Below are 19,210 nucleotides of genomic sequence, written 5' to 3'. Positions count from 1 at the left end.
GAACTCTAGTTAATTTATTAGTATGTGTGTAGGTTCTGTTATATGTTTTCTCTGTAGTGCTTTTATCTTAATAATAAAATAGGAAGTGCTAGGTGGTTAACTTACAATTGTTACCGATCCTTGTTAGTCTCTGAAGAGAGGCCAAGTGAAGCTTGCTCTGAGTGCCTGTCTTTTACTGATAATAACATGGGGGAGGGATAGCTCAGTGATTTGAGCATTGGCCTGCTAAACCCAGGGTTGTGAGTTCAATCCTTGAGGGGGGCCATTTAGGGATCTGGGGCAAAAAAATCTGTCTGGGGATTGGTCCTGCTTTGAGCAGGGGGTTGGACTAGATGACCTCCTGAGGTCCCTTCCAACCCTATGATTCTAAGGCAGAGAACTGTTCAGCCTGGAGATACCCTGGTCAGAAGGGAGAGAGATGCACCCAAGAGAGGTGACAGCCAGGGGAGATGGAAGCCAGAGAGCAGGTGCCCTTGCTGGACCACAGAGGGGGAGTACAGGTGCAATTGCCCTGAACTGTGACAGGTGCTATGCTGGCTGATGGAGCAGTAAAAGAGCCTGGCTTAAGGGCAGGGAGGAGCTGAAGACCCAGCCAGTGGAAGCTGGCCCATTAACTTGGGTTAGCTAACATACTGGTACATGCTGGATGCTCCACAAAAGCTTGTGTCCTGAAGTGCCCAGACTAGTATGTGCAAACACAATGGATAGCTCAAGTTAATTAACAATCAGCTCACTTGAGTTAAACTCTAGTGTGGACAAGTCACAGAACTTTCGCTGTCAAGGAATGCAAAGGTGTGTTTTAGCAAGTACATGTTGGAGAATCAAATAAAAGCAGTGGAAATCAGAGAAAATTGGAAAATACTGAAATTTTTACCTTGCAGTTGGTACCAGGCATACCCATTTGTAATGCCATATGGAAAGACTGGTTTATTCCCACATTCATTCCCTTTGTACATGCTGGCATGGTTGGAAGAGTAGGTTTTTGCAAGGTGTATGAAAACATCATCATCTCGTGATCTGCTATAGCCTTGTAAAGAGCCAGTAGCTGTATAATAGAGATGGCCACGGTACAAGCCAAGTTAATGTTAAAAACACACAAAATATTGTCTTAGATAAAAAATATGAAGCCCCCAAACCTACACATCAGTTTGTGTGATCCAGTGAAACTGTACTATCAGTTTATCAGTGAGCTTGTGTAAGTCTGGTGCTTCTCTTCAACACATCAGGCATTTTGTTTTGATCATACTGAATCAGGCAGAAAAAACTGGACCCAAATAAGAAACACAGATATTAGCTTACCTGGGTTACCATTATCAAATGTATAACTGGCAACCAGTGCTCCACCATGCAAATTAGCTGAAAGAACAAATGTCTCATTTTGTATCCAATTTATCACTGCTTGAGTCTCTGGCTGGATTGTGACATTGTTACTGTTGAAGACATCAGGGAAATTCCTATTCAGATCTTCCCCATTCTTATTGAACCTGTGAAAGAGAAAATACAGTTCTATATTTGTTAATCTGTTGAATCTGAGTAGATTCACAATGCTTTGGATCTGTGTTAGTGACTGTTGGGAACAGAGTTACTGGAACGGTACATGGAAAGAATGAGCATCACAAACTGTGTTTTCACAAATCATGAAATAGTGACTTTATTCTGCATTGTGTATGCTACTAGCCTCTGCCCACAATGGGCAGATTACTGTAGAGTAATTAATATATTTCCAAGTGGAGACATTGGGAGTGATGCTTGAAACATCCCACAAAACATAGTAAAATGTAACATTGCATGAGCCAAATAAGGGAGTGTATGAAATAAAAGGGTGTGTTTTCCACTTGTTTAGAAAGAAACCATGACTCACATGACTGCCAGTCATAATGCAGTCATCCCAAGCATGTGGCTACAAAAACTCTATAGATATTCAAAGCATTTTTTCCCTCTGACGGTGTTTGAAATTCCAACCTGTGTTCAAGTGCTTATTTCTGCCTTTCTTTTCTCCACTAGGAGGACAGTCTACCCATCTGATTAATATTGAGCTTTGGGTGTTAATTTTTAAAAGTCTCATTAGCTTAGCATCAATCCTTTTGGATGCTTCACCCAATGGGAAAAAAAAACCTCTCCATTTAAAGATTCTTAGCCCACTTGTTTCAGGAATAAATAGCTACCTTATCCAAAAGCAGGGCTTACTCTAGTTCGATAAGGCGCCAAATCCCCTAGGTTGCCAAAGTGGCTATGACAGCCACGGCAAAAGACCCAAGAGAACCCAATTCTTAGTTACACAAGTAGTCCTGGTACAATCAGCACAACTACTTGCATGAATATGAGTTGCAGGATTGGGCACTTTGTTCTTCTTTACCTTCCCAACTTTGTTAATTTGTTCTCTGCCACTTAGCATTTCTCTTCCTTATACTTTTCCATTCTGTCTCTTTTTCTCTGGCTTTTTAAAATTGTCTACCCTTTTTAGTCTCTGCAGGGTCTCCGGCAATAACACTAGAGCATATAGGGGTTTGCAGAAGTGGCACAACGTTTACGTTTTCTTTGGCATCAAATACTTTACACACACAGAGCCAGCTGCCATTAGTGCAATATCCCTTGAAGCCAGGTCCATTTGCACAACCTCATCCACATTACTGAGACTGCTTTTTAATACTGCTTTGTAATTCTGCCTTTTGTTAGCATAGATGGGGCCTAGGGCTTTGTCTTCATTGGGAACTTGACAGTTCTCCTGCCAATGGTCTAGTACCACTGCAGCTAGTGTGAACATGGCTGATAATATTTTTACCCTGTCTTAACTGGATAAAAGCAATATGGACAATGTACAAATGTAAAAATGCTGCGGGCAATCTATGCTAGCAACATTGGTGCTAGACCAACCATCAAAGAATTGACAAAAATTCTCAGTGGAGATGTGCTGTAAGAATACAGCCATCACTGCTTTAGAGGAAGCACTACACAGCACCTCCCCACCGATGAAGAGCTCTCTATAGCTGTCTGTTCCATATTTGCCTAAAATTGGCCCAGAGTAGAAATCAACTGAGACACCGTAAGTGTCTGCTGTAGGGGTGGGGTGGAATAACATGTCCTTTTGTAGTGCATAAAATGTCCGGTTTTAATGTGAATTCTTAAATTTTCTTTCTTGGTGGGGCAGGTGAAGAGTGGAGGCTTCGCCCAGTTTGGCATTTGTATTGTTAAACACTGTATTCATTTATGTCTTCCCCCCACCCCCAGCAAACAGATTCATTTTAAGTTTTCAATCTTCCACCTCATCTCAAAGAAGAGTTGGGGGAAGAGGGCATTCCGCCTGTCCCTGATTCTGAAAATTTGAGATTCTCAGTTGAAGTTAAGTCCTTGTAACTGTTTTTATTTTTTAGCATCTTGGGGATCCCAAGAAGATGTACTTTGAGTCGGAATCCAGAATAACCCAAGGTTAAAACCACTTAAAACCGATGATCATTCCTCTCTAGTTCAGAGCTGGCATTCTCTCTCTCCTCCCCGTGCCCCTAGATCTCCAAGGGCACATGCATGCACACGCTTTCTCTCTCGCATACCCAGTGTCTGACAGCTTTCTTCAAAGCAAAGCCCTGTGCCCTTCTAAAGACTGTGGCCCAAAACATTTCCCGAGTGTAGCTCCTAGGTTATTCTATCCACCAAGTATGACCCAGCTGCTTGGCTATCTCTAAATGTTAACAAAACAAACAACAACCTCCCTACTGTCTCCTCTGCCCCCTACCCTACCCTGAAAAAACACACACCCTTACCTTCCTTCTGAGTAATAACAATCATGCGTTGTTGTAGCTTCAAATCCATCCGGGTTCATTGATGGCATGATATGAATCCGCGTGCTATTGATTAGCCTTGTAACAACTGGATCATTCTTATCATTCGTCACCAGGAAGTCTATCAAATGGAGCAGCAGCTCCCTGCCAACTGTCTGTATTGAGAAGCACAGTTTTTATTTTTCAAGTCCACTGTGAAGAAAGGAAAACGCTCAACACGGTGCTTATTTGATCTGACAAAGATAATACTGTATGATATAGACATGACAAAACTATAATCATATAACAAATGCACTGTGGTCAACATTATTTTGTTACAATTCTTGGCCTCTAGAAAATTAAATGTAATTTAATAGAAGAGAAAGAAATGAATGTGGAGGGGCCACTTCTAACAAGTGATTTTAAATTCGGATTGACTGGGGTTTCTACTGTAGTGGGAACTGAATTGTGCCAGCTACAATGATGTTTAAGTAGTATACAGATAGGGATTGTTTGTTTGATACCCATCTTAGAACTATGCATTGTTAGCATGTTAGAATATTAAAACCATCCTATCAATGCAGAGTTGTCTGTACTAGGGAATTGCACTGTTGCATGGGGCAATATCTTCTTACTAGCCATCTTGTTTGGGTGCACACCGTGCACCATATCTACACACAACACACTATTCAACCACTGGTGGGCCTGTGGATTTCTGCACTGATCCCACAATGCCTTGGACCTTCCTGGGGCAGGTGCATAATGCCCTTGCCCAGGGGCCCGTTAATTCTGTCGGCAGCGCTGCCTACGGATCTTTGCACTGGGCCCTGTTTATCCAGAACACTACCACAGACACTGCTCACCCCATTATACACACATCACACATCACTCCACTTGTCGGCTTTGGCCACTGCACATTATGGGCACAGTAAACACCACACCACCACCACAACTTCCAGTAGTGTGGTGTAGACACATGTCATACATCATCAAGCAAAAAAAAAAACACAACACAACAAAATAATAACTACAGTTCTTACTTAGTCACAAACTTACTCGGAATAAATCTGGTTGGGCTAGTTCCTCTAACCAGCATTTTATGGATTTAGAGAGATTCATATTCACATTCTTGAAAAAAAAAGATGATCTTTTTGCAGCAGTCATTGCTAGCTGCATCAAAAAAACGTATAAAAACTAGTCCCACAAGAGAGGATTTCTTCTAAAAAATAACATGAATGTTAAATGTTTTTATAAAATTCATTTCTTTTAAACTTAATCTCTTTAGAGGACCCCAGTAATAGTCACTGATGAGTTTGCCGACGTGTCTTAAATTGTTGGTAATTATCTTCCTTGTCTGGTATATAAACAAAAAACTCTGATGTTTTATGAATCTAGAAATTAGTAATAACTAAGGCCCTGACCCTGCTACAAACTCCTTAGGGGGAACACCCAAAATAAAAGTCAATAGGGCTTTGTTTTGGTGCAGACCTTCATTCTCATGGACAGGGGTGAAAGTAACTTAATGGGGTTATGTTGCAGGGCGGCCGGGGTCCTGGGCACGGTGTGGGGGGGTGGCTCTGGGCTCCCGGAAGGGGCGGGGCCTCGCGTGGAAGGGGCAGGGCTGGGTCCAGACTCCCCCAGCCACCCTTTCAGTGCTGCCCGGCCCGGGGCTCAGGTGGTGATTTAAAGGGCCAGGGGCAGATGCCCCTTTTGCCCTCCCATTCCCCATCAGCGGCCCTGCCGGTATAGATGACTGTGCTCCGGTGCCCACTTTCTTAGTGGTACGCTGTACCGGACCGGCTTACTTTCACCTCTGCTCACAGAGATCGTTGCAGGATCAAAGCCAAAAAAGAGAAGACGGTAAATGCACTTTGTCACATTCCCCTACCCCCTATTCCACAAAATCAACAGTACTTAATAGCCCTCAGTTTTTGCGCAAATTATTTTATTACATAGCACTGCAGTGGAGGGGTAGAATTTAAAAATAAGTTTATCGAAGAAGAGGAAAGTAGATGCTGAATGCTGAGTATTTAACAAAGAGTGGACTTCAAAATACTTTTTTTACTGATGTGGCAGGTAAAGCTGTATGCTTACATTGCAAAGAAAGTGTGGCACTATTCAAAGACTATAACTTAAACCAGCATTTCGAGAGCAAACATGCATCCACATATAAGAACATGTCTGCCGAAGAGAAAGAAAAGCGCATTAGATGGTTACTCGAATGCAAAAGCGCAAAGTTTTTTCACAAAACTGTCCGCAGCACAAGATGGAATTAGAAGAACAAGCTACATGATTGCACACAATCTCCAAAAACAGCAAACCATTCTCCGAGGGAGAATTTATCAAGGAATGTTTGGTTGACTCTGCTGCAATATTGTGCCCAGACAAGAAAAAGCACTTCGAAAACATTTCATTGTCAAGGTGAACAGTGGTGAGACGTATAGAAGAAAACTCTGAGAACCTGGACCAACAGTTGAAAAATCAAGGTAAATGATTTCTCATACTTCGCACTGGCACTCAACAAAAGTTATGACATTAGAGACACAGCCCAGTTGTTGATTTTCATTCAAGGTATTACTGCAAATTTTGGACTCACAGAAGAACTGGCATCAATGCAGTCAATGAAAAATATGACCACTGGAAAAGATCTACTGGAGGCAGTAAATAACAGTGTCTCAAAATTGGGATTGGAGTGGAAGAAATTGGTGAGTGGGACCACTGATGGAAGCCCTAATCTGACAGGCAAAAATGTTGGATTGTTGAAAAGAATACAAGACCAAGTGACAGAAACAAACCCAGAGCAGAAAATAATTTTTCTACATTGTATTATTCATCAAGAGGTCCTCTGTAAAAGTGTTCTGAAATTAAGCAAGGTCATGGATACAGTTACAAAATTGGTCAACTTTATTGGAGCATGAGCATTAAACCACAGGCAATTTCTCTCTGCTAGAAGAATCTGAGTCAGAGCTCAGGGATGTTCAGTACTATACAAATGTTAGATGGCTTAGGTTGGGGGATGTTCTGAAAAGAGTGTGGGGTCTGAGAGCAGAGATTAATTTGTTTTTGAAAATGAAAGGACAAGATGTGGATTTCCCTCAACTGAATGATGTGAACTGGCTCTCTGATTTCTCATTTGCCATTGATGTTATGGGTGACGTGAACGAACTGAACTCGAAACTTTAAGGTAGGGGGATTTTTGCTCATGACATGTATTCCCTTGTCAAGTCTTTCATGACAAAGTTGCTCCTTTTCCCATCAGACTGGAAACAAGCAGTTCACACACTTCCCCACTTTGCAACAGCTTACAATATCTGACCAGAACCTGGAAATAATTTGTTATTGCTATGCATGCTGAATTTTCTTGCCACTTTGAGGATTTTAGAATGATAGAAAATGACATGGCTTTGATCTCCTCCCCTTTCACATGTGATGTGGTCTGTGGACAACACTCCAAGTGACTTCCAACTTGAGCTTATTGACTTGCAGTGTGATGCATTGCTTGCGGAGCAACTCAAACCAGTGTCACTTCTGAGGTTTTACACATCTCTCAATGATCAGAACTTTCTGAAGATCAAGGCTCGTGCCCAAAAGATGCTTGTACTGTTCAGATCAATTTGCGTCTGCGAGCAGACATTTTCTGTGATGAAAGTCAACAAATCAAAGAACAGATCTTGGATCAATGATGACCACCTTGCAGCAGTGCTCTGAATTGCAACAACAGAAATGACACCTGACTTAACCTCCCTTGTTAATGCCCAGAGACTTTCTTCTTCACACTGAGTTTAAATTTCTTCTTTTACACTTAATTTTAATAATGAACATAAGTTGTAAGTAAAAGCTTAGTGTTAGTGTTATTACAAATTTTACAAGTGTTCACCAAACAGTTTGCAATATAAATTGCCTTCTAAGATAAGTTTTGAATAATAACAATTAACTGAATATATGATTAAGTGTAATTACTTTGTGTAAAGAACATAATGGGGGTCTTTTTACAATAGATGGTGAGGTAATTTCATTCATAAGAAATGTGCAGTCTGTGACGACTTACCAAAATTCGTGGAGTGGGCCCCCTGCGAAAATTATTGCCCACCCCTGATCTAGAGACTAAGACCAGAGAAATGGTCCCCGCCTCTGTAGATGTGCAGGTCTGATGCACAGAGGCATGTCTGGAAACCCATGATAAGATGGTGAGCACAGAAAGAGAGTACCAGGAAGCTTGTATGGATACCAGTGCGTTGGCTGATGAGTTAGACATGCAGAAAGACCCCCCCCAAAAGGAGCAGGTAGCAGTCTAATAAAGAAGCGGGTGTCCTGTGGCACGAACACTAAGATCCCATGCACTACAGAGGCTGCAATAATGGCAGTAGCCTCATCTACAGAGCAAACCTCTACAATAAGGGACTGGGGTGAGCTAGAAGAGAAAGCTGCTACTGCTGATCGGAACCAGGCTGAAATCCTGGAACTACGGACACAGGTCACGCAATGCTGGCAGAAGCTGGAAGATATCTGCTCTTCACAGGACAGGATCATAGGGCAAGCAGTAAAACAGGAGTAAGAGCTGACCTGCCTCACAGTGGAGAAGGAGATGGGGAACAGCAGTGCTTTCTGCTGCAGAAGTAGCTTACTAAGCTCCAGAACCTGCTCAAGGTCCAACTCGGCTAAAGAGAAAGAGCTGGAGTTGTGTGGACCAAGGCCACTGGAGAAGGAAGATGATTTGGACAAGGACATACATCTGCCTGCTGAAGCAGAGAGCTGCCCGACTGTGGCTCTAAAACCCTAGGATCTTGATGAGGCAGCAGAGCAAGGCCAAAACCAGAAAATCAAAGAACTATACTAAAAAGAAGAGCTCTTCTCAGAGGAAAAAGGAAGCTAAAAATGGTCCTAACATGCTGAATGTTGTCCACACAATAGTGTGGGTATGGAAAGAACAAAAGTGGGTGTTGCTAAGCCAGGTATTGAAAGCAGTGGGCAAAACAATACAGTTCCTGGTCTTTGGAAAACGTGGAAGGGATCTGAACCTGGATAGAGAGATCTTTAACTCTGAAGGATGTACATGCAGATTCATCCAGAAGGACTCCTCTCCAGATCTGGAGGCCACAGTAAAAGAGTTTATTTCTTGGGAAATCCCAGCTTTGTTGATCTGAATGCCTCGCATGTGGTAAATTATGACATGCCACTGAATATGGACAGGGCAGCGAGTTGTATGGGCCTGTGGTGCCCGTGCTCCACCAATATGAGAGCACGGTGGACTGGTTCCACCAAAGTTTGGGGCCAGGTCTCTCCCCCGGCCCTGCATGCTGCCCCCATATGCCTCCCCCAAAGCGTCCCTTCCGGCCTGCCACCCTTGGGAAATTTAAAAGGGCACAGGGCCGCCACCGCCACTACTGGCAGCGCAGCAGAGCTAAGGTGGCTTCCTGCCCACCCACTCCGCTCCCAGGAGCAGCTGGCACATCCCTGTGGCCCCTAAGGGGGGGGGGCTCCATGCACTGCCCCTCCCCCAAGTGCTAATTCTGTCAACTGTGGCCAATGGGACCTGCAGTGGCTCAAGCAGCGGTGCGCGGAAACCCGTCTGGCCCCACCGCCTGGAGCTGCTGCCAGAGGGGGGTGTGGTAAGCACTGCACCCAAACTTTCTCCCAGAGCCTGCCCCCTGCACCTCCTCTTACACCCCAATTCCCTGGACCAGCCCAGAGCCCATACCTGCTCCGGCACCCCAACCCCCTGCCCCAACCCAGAGCCCACACCCAAACTCCCTCCCAGAGCCTTAGGCAGGTGGCTGGGGGTAGGACTTGGACCTATTCTGGGCACCACCAAAAATTATACAAACCTGCCATTCCTGAATATGGAGGGTTATGTGCAACATATGGGCTACCTACAGAAAGGAGGATCCCAGGCTGTGGTAACTTCATATTTCTCTGAGGAAGATAAGAGTATTGCCCAGGACCTGGTGGACTTCCTAATGTTAGCCAAACAAGAAGTTCCCCCTTGGCTGAAGAACATGGCTAAAGAGTAACTAATTCAAACTGGATTCTCCAGAGACCGACAGACAAAGAAACAGCCAACAAGACTGATGGGTGATTTCTGGTAAGCTTTTAGCCTGCATTTGGAAATGTTTATGATTTGTTTTCTCTGTAGTGCTTTTACCTTAAGAATAAATGTGCTTGCTTACAGAGAGCTGTGTGGTACTCATAACTGCTGGCAATGACGCTACCTTAGCCTTTACGGAGAAAGTAAAGTGCAGACTTTAGCCTGTTTAGGCAGTCTGGCTTGCTGGGAATATCAGTGTATGCAGGGACCTTTGCTGTCTGCAGGGGAAAAAAACCCAGTCCGGAAGGAGAGAGACTTGTGTCTTCACTCAATAGAGGTGATGGCTGAAGAACCAGGAACCTAGAGTGGGTGTGCTTAGTATACCACAGAGGAGGAATACATGTGCAGTTGCCCTGAACTACAATACCAAGCACTAAATGGCCCAGGTATACCCCACTTTGTTTGCTGAGTTTATACTTGAATGAGCCAGAGCCAGTTTAAAACTTGTATTTGTACAAATACATTTCCTTATTGGATGGTACCCAGCTGTATCTGTGCCAACCTGTTGATATTTCGCACTTGTTACAAAACAGGAGAACTACTGACTATCATGAGCATGCTGTGTCTTCCTCCCTTTTGCCACTGAATGAAATGTCAAAGCCTGTTTCAGAGCTAGTAAGTGCACTAGGTGTTACCAAGTAGACCTGTTCTATCCCACAAAGTCTCTAGTTATCTTAAGAGATGGTTTAGAAGAAGAATAGAGGGAGCTGGGGTGAGAGGAGGAAAGGAGGGGGGAAGTAACTTGAGATTGGTTTAAAGCATTATGTAGGTTGTGGAAGAATGTTAATCCTCTGCCTTTTAAAAAATGTCATGTTCTGGTGAATGGACTTCAGAGATTTCCAAAAACAAAAACAATCATAGTGCTACTGACCTTGTTTTTTAGTTACAGTATAAACACTTGTGTGTTATGCTGCTTATTGGCAAAATACATCACATCCAAGTTATTCAACTTAGGCTAGAATTGAAAGATGGGAATCTAGCAGAAAAAAGAGAACAGTCCACTCTATAATCAAACACATCATTTGCAAGCTCTTTTCTCAGCATCTTCCATTTTTTTCTTTTTTTCATGCCATGGTGCACAGCAGAGACAATCTGCTAGTCAGTTTTCATATGGTTCCTTGAAGCACTTTCTTGTGGTTTTGTTTTTCCCTGGTGCTCAGCAGGTCACCTTTAGCCAGACTCTTCCTGGGAATTTTGATGATCTAGATGTGGTTTTCACTCATTTCTATTGTCTAGAGTTATGAGGCTTCTGAAAATCCCTGGGAAACATCCAAATATATAAAGAAGACACTTGTCTAAAAGAAAATCTTGGGACACAAAACACAGGAACTGCAGAGGTAACTAGATGGAAAGGTTTGCTTTGGCAGGTCTTTTACCTCAATAATACTTGATAATTGATCACAAACAACCAAAATGCAACCCACTTATCCACCAGATTATCCACCTCCTATCTAGAAGCCTTTCTTTAATAATTCTTTTCATTACATGGAGGTTAAAGTTTTGTGATGTCACAAGAAGCCAACATTATAGATACGTTCTTTCACTTAGGCTAGTTCAACACTGATCATGGGCCCAGTTTCTTGCAACAGAAAAAAGATAAGATAGCTGTAATTAAAGGAAAAACTATTGTGAGTTGTAATAAGATAATGGGGCAGGGGGAGCTTTCTGCTGAGGGCCAGACAACTTGATAGCTGTAACAAAGTTAGGAGAGCCAACTGTTCAGATTAACTGGTGAATGGGATAGAAATGTCCAAGTAGGTAACACTTAGAAGTTTTAATGAAACTATGGGGGAAGCTGCATACCGTGGTGTAACTGGGATCTCTAGTTTAGTTGTGCAAATGGGGCTTAGGTCATTAGAGCTGGCTGGAGAACAGCAATTCCACTGCACAGCAATGGTTGAGGTTTCAAAATTTGTTTTTATTCTGCATTGCAACAAAAACAAATCTTTTCAAAGGTGGGAGAGACTCGTGTTCCAGTCCTTGCTTTTCAATGCATTTTTCATTCCAGATCAGGCAAAGCAGGGCCTTGAACCTGGGCCTCCCACATCCCAGGCCAATACCCTATCACCAACCAGAGAATGTGTCTCTTACTTAACTTCCTGATGAAAACTTCATAGAAACAGACCAGTCTCCACACAACCTTTTGGCTTTGAAACAGCATATTTTGTCAGAACTTCATTTAATCAAAAATGTTCTGATCAGTTCTAATCTGACCTGAGCTGATAGTGATAAAAAACAATAACTTTAACATTGTTGATTTGAGCTCCATTCAGGCCCAGGGACATGGAGCTATGCCAAATAGAATGAAAATTTGTTCTGGTCTCTAGATACACCAGAGCGGAGAGTATAAAACAAACTATTAACATGACTTGGTTATGTTTCTATTAAAATAATTTAACCTATTCTAAACATAACTTTAATGTCCTGATTCTGAAAAACAAACAAATCTATCTGCTCTCCAAAACAGGGGCCACAACATTAAGATGTCAACTTCTCTGTTGGCAACCTTCCAAAACCACAGCATGTGTTTTTCTTCCAGCTGCAGATATGCATGGACTGCATGCAACTAAAACACATCACAGATCATGCTTCTGAGCAGGGTCTCCAGGGTCTCCCAACATTCCAAACAAAATAAGTAGGTCCAATTTTAGCTTTACCTGTCTGAACACTGTCCTTCTAAAACTCTTTGTTGTTGACAACTGGCTCCTCAGGGGGATATACAATACATACTAGGTATGCTATACAGCAGGCAAATGATGAATATACAGCTTCATTATAATAGTTGCTAGCCTAAATAAATCAAGTCAATGCATGCTGTACACGTAACACAACACTTATTGGCTTAATACGTTAAAGGGGAAGTTGAATATATTAAAGGGGAGGTTGAATACCGCACCAGGGGACTAGCTCAGCAGAAGTTTAGATTATGTGAATGAACATTCAAAGTCCCTGATGTTTTGCTGTATAGGACTTAGCTTCCTGTACTATAAAATCTGTTTATGGCCAGAGAGGAAAACTAAATGTCAACTTTACACATGTTAATTCTATACACAGAACATGGACCTAAAGGTGACCATGTGTCCCTGGAAAGCAGGAACAGCCCTGTCATAAACAGTTAGTTAAGGGTTAAGGTTTTTGTCTACCTGTAAAGGGTTAACAAGCAGTACCTGTGGACACCTGACCAGAGGACCAATGAGGGACAAGATTATTTTCAAATCCGTGGAGGGAAGTTTTTTTCCCTGTTCTTTGTTTTCTTAGAGTCTCTCTTGGGAATTAAGAGAGTCCAGACATCTTAATCAAGTCCTTCCAGGTTTCTGCAACAAATTCTTCTATTCAAGCTAGTGAGTATTAGCAAGGAACTAGTATTCTTATACTTTTATTTCTGTATTTGCAATTCTGTGTTTTGCTATAGAATTTCTTTAAGTCTGTACTGTGATTGCTTTTACTGAGAAAGAAAGGAGGGGGAATTCTCTCCAGAGATTGATAAGTTTAGACCCTGTATTGTTCCATCTTGGTTACAGAGACAGTGACTTTTCTTTTTATTCTTTAATAAATTCTTTTCTATTAAGGACTTGGTTGATCTTTCTTTGGGTGGATTCTCAGGGAAAGAGGAGGGGGAGGTATCCCTCTGTAGTTAGATCCCGGTGTCTCCCCTAGGAAAAGGGAGGGGGGAGGAAGCAGGGGGAAATGGTTTATTTCTCCTGGGTATAAGAACTCCATGGATTTGGGGCTCTTGGGATCCCCTAGGATTTTGGGGAAGGATTGTGTCCCAATCCACGTAACTGATTGGGTGGTGGCAGTTTTACCAGATCTAAACTAGGATTTTAGTTTAGAGGGAAACCAAGGCAGGTCCCCACATTGGAACCCAACAGCTCTAAGTGGGGGTGAGACCTATGACAAGCCCTGTTTCCAGGATCTCTCCCAGCTTCCCAATTGTTTTTTATATATGCACCAGAGTGCTGTTCCAGCGTCTTGAGGATTTGATTGAAACTGGTTGTTAGAAGGAGCTGATGGGCAACTGAGCTAATGAACTGTGCAGGTCAAGGACTACTCTCCCACAAACAAGCCTGTCATAGTGTCACTCTTTATCTCTGTCTACTCAGTCAAATGCACATAGTGAGATTCTGAGCAATGCATTGAGCTTAACTACCCAGTGCCCAAAGAACAAAGTCTGTGCATTCTAACAAACAATGCAAGAAACTAGTTTAATTAGGGGACATTTGTCATAGGTCAGTGTCGTAATTACCTCTGTAAGCATTTGGGGGCGTGGACTGTTTTTGTTCTCTGTTTGTATGGCACCTAGCACAATGGGGCCTGGTCCATGATGAGGTCACCTGGTGCTACAATAAATTAATCCACAATATTGTTCTAGCATAGTTTGTGCTATTCTTTAGGAGTAGAAAGCTTGTGCTATATAATCTATATTTCTTTCTAGATTTCAAGAACGTATAGTATGGAATTTTGCTGCTATTCTACAGAATTATTGCCAAGAACTCCCTCTCATATTGGGAGTCTACATCAGTCAGATGTAGTCGGTTTTGAGGTAAAATTTAAGGCATCTTTTACATGCCTATTAAATGTAGCTATAGCTTTTGTTTTAAAAAGGGACTTGAGTAAGATATAGATGAAATATTTGAAGAAAGGAGAAATCAGAAAAGTGAAAAAAATGAAATCTGTGCTCACAGGTACAGTGGATATTGTACAATGGGATTACAGTAGTAGCCAAAGCAGCAAAGAGTCCTGTGGCACCTTATAGACTAACAGACATATTGGAGCATGAGCTTTCGTAGGTGAATACCCACTTCGTCGGATGCATGAGTACTAGCCAATGTATCTTCAATAAAGACATTCTTTCTACAATGCCCTGATGTCTGCAAGTTTCTGTTTTGTATTCATAAACTGTTCTCATCCACATTAGGTGAGGCATTTTAGTGATGGGTACCAACGCAGAGTCTGTCTTCAAAAGTAAGGCAGTTGGCACTAGATAGGGCAATTATCACTCATTTTTGGACTCACTGGGTTGTATCTAATATTACTGGTAAGGCTGTAGTACTTTCCTAGAAAGACTCTTACACTTGAGACTCATTCCAAGTTATGCTAGGGTCTCAGGGCATTATCCAGAAAGGGGACATGTAAAGTTTACTCCATGTCTGCCATCTCAAACAGGTATCAACTGATGCAAGAGGAAGTCTAATGTGCTCTGTGTAAAGTGCCGAACTCTGCAACCTTACATTTAGCTTCTCTGGACATTCTGCATGAGGTCCATATACCATACATTGAATGTTTAATGTGCTCTCTCTCTAGCGGACCTTAGAGGTGATCTGTAATGGAGAAAAGAGAATGCTTGTTCTCTTTTTGATATATGAAGGAAGCCTAAATGATTTGTTTTTCCTCAAAAAATAAATGCTTATTTACATTAGAAATTCAGGTCTTTTCTAGGGTGGAAAAAGACAGGTGAACTAATGAAAATGGCAGTATCACAGACCCAAGGGAGGGAAAGTTGTGCTATTAAAAGGGAAAGATTTTTAGTCTGACTGTTTAAAAGCTTTTTTGGAAGTTTTGTTGACAAATTTTGGAGAAAGGAAATCTTCTTGTTAAAAATTAATACACATTCCTTCAATTAACTTAAGAGCTCACACAAACATCTGAGACCTTCCAGAGATCCTCCACCAAACCCAGGAAAGATCAGACTTGAGATTTCTTAGATTGAAGAAAAACAAATAAATGTAAACATTTCAGGCTTTTTCAAACAGGCAAAAGGGCATAAGCCCATTTCAAGTCCTTTGTAGGTCACCTTTTAGAATCTGGGAGAAACTGGAGGGGTACAGTAAACCCCAATAATTAGTAATATGAGCATAAGCAAAATTCCTTTTAAGATCCCTGGTAAATGTTTTGCTATAAATGACATTGCAAAAATTGAAATTGTAGACGTACCTCATCCCCATGCATATTAGCAATATACTTGAATTCTGGTATGCCAATGGTATGTTGGGTTGGAAACCTTCCCAGAACAAGAACCCACAGGTCTCTACCTTTAAGAGGGGAAGGGGAAAAGAAATTTTAAGTGTCAAATGATAAATTTTTATTTATTTATTTATTTTTTACAAGCCTACCCTCCGTATAGCATAATATAGTAATTTTTTTTTTAGTAAACTTCAGAACTGTATTTTGTCTTCAAAGCCCAAATTAAAAATGTACGGAAGTATTCTTGTATAATATTCCAGTCTTCAAGCTAGACAGTTTTCTAAGATATTCATCTAGGGGGGCGGGGGGGAGAACCACACACACACACACACACCTCTGCTACTAAGCGACAGGAAAACAAAAGAAAACAGCTTCCTCAAGAAAGGCAAAATATTTCAACACCAAGTAAAGTAGGAGCATCAACTTGCAAAATAAAATACAGTAATGAATTGTTGGTGAGACATCTGGAGACACTGGAATAACTATAACAAAGTATCTCTGAGGTAAACAGGGATAAGAAATGAGTCATAAAAATAAAGTTAACTATAATGTATTATCTATAGCAATAGCTTTTGTTGTTGGGTACCAGTCTTGCCACCTTTCCTCATGGGAGGAAATTGCAGGATTAGGCCCTTGATTATCAAATTTAAATTGGCTGCCAAAATGTGATCAGATTTAGGAAGTGAAGTAGGATACTCTACCACTATTCATAGCTACCATCTTATCTTCCATTGAAAGGGGAGAGTTAAAGGGAAAAATAGATTTGCTGAAATTAATATTATTCCTAGCGGACCCTGGAACTACCCACAACGAAAGCACCCATTACTCTGTGTAAAATAAGCTAATGGATGGAGACAAAACTTGTCTTGTACATGTAAATAAATGGACCTAGTAGGTGTCTGTTCTCATTAGCAGCATGTCAAAATTATAAATGTTAAAGAAAAACAGGAAGCCTATATCTACTTTTTAAAAGGATATCTTGAAACATTACTATTCTGTAGCTATTCCATACAAAGGATTGCACTACAGTAAAAATAAAGGTGCATACTAACAGAAAACACTGCCTTATAGGGTGATCAGATGTCCTGATTTTGGAGGCTTTTTCCTATATAGGCACCTATTACCCCCCACCCCCGTCCCGATTTTTTACACTTGCTATCTGGTCACCCTTCTGCCTTACCTTGTGGATCTGTGGCCCTTCTTTTTTTAAGCTTGTCAATTTTTTTTTAAACCAAACGCAGACCACATGTAATGGACCACTCTGATGCACATACACATTTAGCCCTAAATCTGACTTCTTCAAAGCGGATTGTGTTCAGATATTCGATCAGCACATATTTTTGTGACTAGTAGAGCTTCTGTTTTACCATATTAGAGCCATTTTACATTTGTGAATCTTCAAAACTGGTCTGCATGATTCATTTGAAGAAATCAAATAAGTTTATTCCATACTTTAAATACTTGGCTGATCAGTCCGTGAGTTCTAATACCAAACACTCTGAGCCAACCATGGGTGATAGTAACTTAATACCAAACTGCTTTGCAAATAAAAAAGCTTTGGGAATATTTCAGTATACAATCTCCCCCACTCTCCTCTCCTCCCACTCCCCCCCAAAAAACCCTTCCCCAACGCAATAAAAAACAAACTAGAATTCACCAAAATTTGCATTTGGTTAGTATCGTTCAGCCAGATCTATTTAAGCCCAGTATGTGCCACCCTTACTCGCAGTTAGCAATAATACCTTACCATACAAGTAGTCCCACTGAAGTCAGTGGAACTACCCTCGAAATAAGTAACTAAATGTGAGGAAGAATAGCAGAATCTGATGATTCTTGATAAGAAAGACAAGAGATAGTAACAGCATGCAAATCTATTATCTATCTAAGGGTTTTATACTGCTGCCCACCATCATAGCACTTGCAGAGTGCTCTGGGACGGACTCCTGACGGTCAGCGCGGGCGTCCGAGACCGGCTAGAGCTGCCTCTCACTCTAGTCAAGTTCTCAGAAGCCCTCCGCCACATGCCCACCAATAAATCATAGTATCTCAGTGCCTTCTGTGTAAAATCTATAGCAATAGTGAAGTCCCTAGTGGACTTAATGGAGTTTCCAGCACATATCCCTTTTTGTCAAACTCTGCTTGGGGTAGGATGTTTGTTGGGGGAAAGAGAGAAGGGGAGTTAGTAGGGGGTTGGAAATAAAACTGATGTTTAGATTGTCAGAATCATTTATGATGGAAGGGTTTTGCAAAGAGGAAGGTTTTGCAACATTTCTTAAAGATGTGCAGACTCTGGACTCACTGGATCACCTCTGGAAGATTGTTTCACAGCTGGATCCCCTTGCCAGAGAATGTCTTCTCCTCATCTCTCACATCTTTGTGATCTGCATTGTCCCAGGGAAGCATAGCCCTCATGGTGGTTCATAGATCAAAATTTAGTCTTTGATGTAGCTGGGGCTTGACCCGTTACTACTCAGCCTAAAATCTAGAAAATCATTATTTGCTATAGGATGCAAAACTTTAAAATAGGATTTTTAAAATAAACTTTACATAGCTTTGACACATCCACTTCTGTTCCATATAAAAGTTATTAACGAAACTGTTTATGTTAAAAGTTCACAGGCAGGTTCCAGAAGGGAGAAACCCAAAATATGAAATAACTAAACTTTTAAAGCACATCCCCTCTTTCAAAACACAAGACAAACTTGATGTTTCCAGGCTTGAGACTTTCTACTACAGCATCTCCTGCAAAGGTGCTACTTTTATTCCAAGGTGAAATCCTGGTGTGGAGCACACAGTCCAGATAACAGGACTAAGCATTCAGCCATGTGCACATGGGACCAAATAATACTTTGAGTGCACAGTGTCAAGGTATTATGGAGTTCTTGACTGGGAACAGCGTAAACTAACAAGCTCATCAAGGCAGGGACTATTCTTTAACAATTGTTGTACAGCATCTAGTACCTGGTAGAGGCCTATACGAACTACTGTAATCCAAACATTGTTAAACTCTTGGGATTTTTGGTGTTTTTCTTAAAATTACAGTGCTTACAGTTGTGCAATTATGTTAGAATGAGTTTTTTAAAAAAAAAGTTTCTAGCACTCATGATTGTAAAGAATCTAGAAAATGTGAACACCCACAGGCACAAAAGGCAAAATAAGACCCCACATGTTTTAAAAATCTCATGATTTTAAAACCAGATTTAGTTCTGTACATTTGGGATTGGCAATACTGTATTTTCTTATAGCTATTGATTAAACATTTGTGTTTCCACTACCAAATACAAAGGACTTTGAATTTATCTAAATAATTCAGCTTTGAAATAGGACAGTGTTTAAAGAGAGACTCATTTGGCTGTTACAGTAGGAAAAAGGCAAGTGCCTCTCCTGGAGAAGTAGCACCAAATCA

General features: G+C 41.4%; 1 protein-coding gene across 4 annotated transcripts in view; it reads right to left on the bottom strand.

Moving 5' to 3' along the window:
• Window positions 1–19,210, bottom strand: part of CPM (carboxypeptidase M) — a 70,634-nt gene that overhangs the window by 20,922 nt on the left and 30,502 nt on the right. For all 4 annotated transcript variants that reach the window (XR_005592687.1, XM_039520025.1, XM_039520026.1 and 1 more), the window contains exons 3-6: window positions 15,775–15,872; window positions 3,759–3,931; window positions 1,300–1,484; window positions 875–1,045 (exon numbers count right to left, since the gene is read on the bottom strand). Coding sequence is in view for 3 of the 4 variants with exons in the window: in XM_039520025.1 (XP_039375959.1) it covers window positions 875–1,045; window positions 1,300–1,484; window positions 3,759–3,931; window positions 15,775–15,872 (627 nt within the window). In the remaining variant the exon portion in view is untranslated. The remainder of the gene's footprint in view (window positions 1–874; window positions 1,046–1,299; window positions 1,485–3,758; window positions 3,932–15,774; window positions 15,873–19,210) is intronic.

Source organism: Mauremys reevesii, linkage group 1 (assembly GCF_016161935.1).
Source record: "Mauremys reevesii isolate NIE-2019 linkage group 1, ASM1616193v1, whole genome shotgun sequence".
In the NCBI taxonomy this organism is placed as follows: domain Eukaryota; kingdom Metazoa; phylum Chordata; order Testudines; family Geoemydidae; genus Mauremys; species Mauremys reevesii.
Note: the sequence above shows the minus strand (reverse complement) of the source record. Positions and strands in the feature narration are given on the sequence as shown.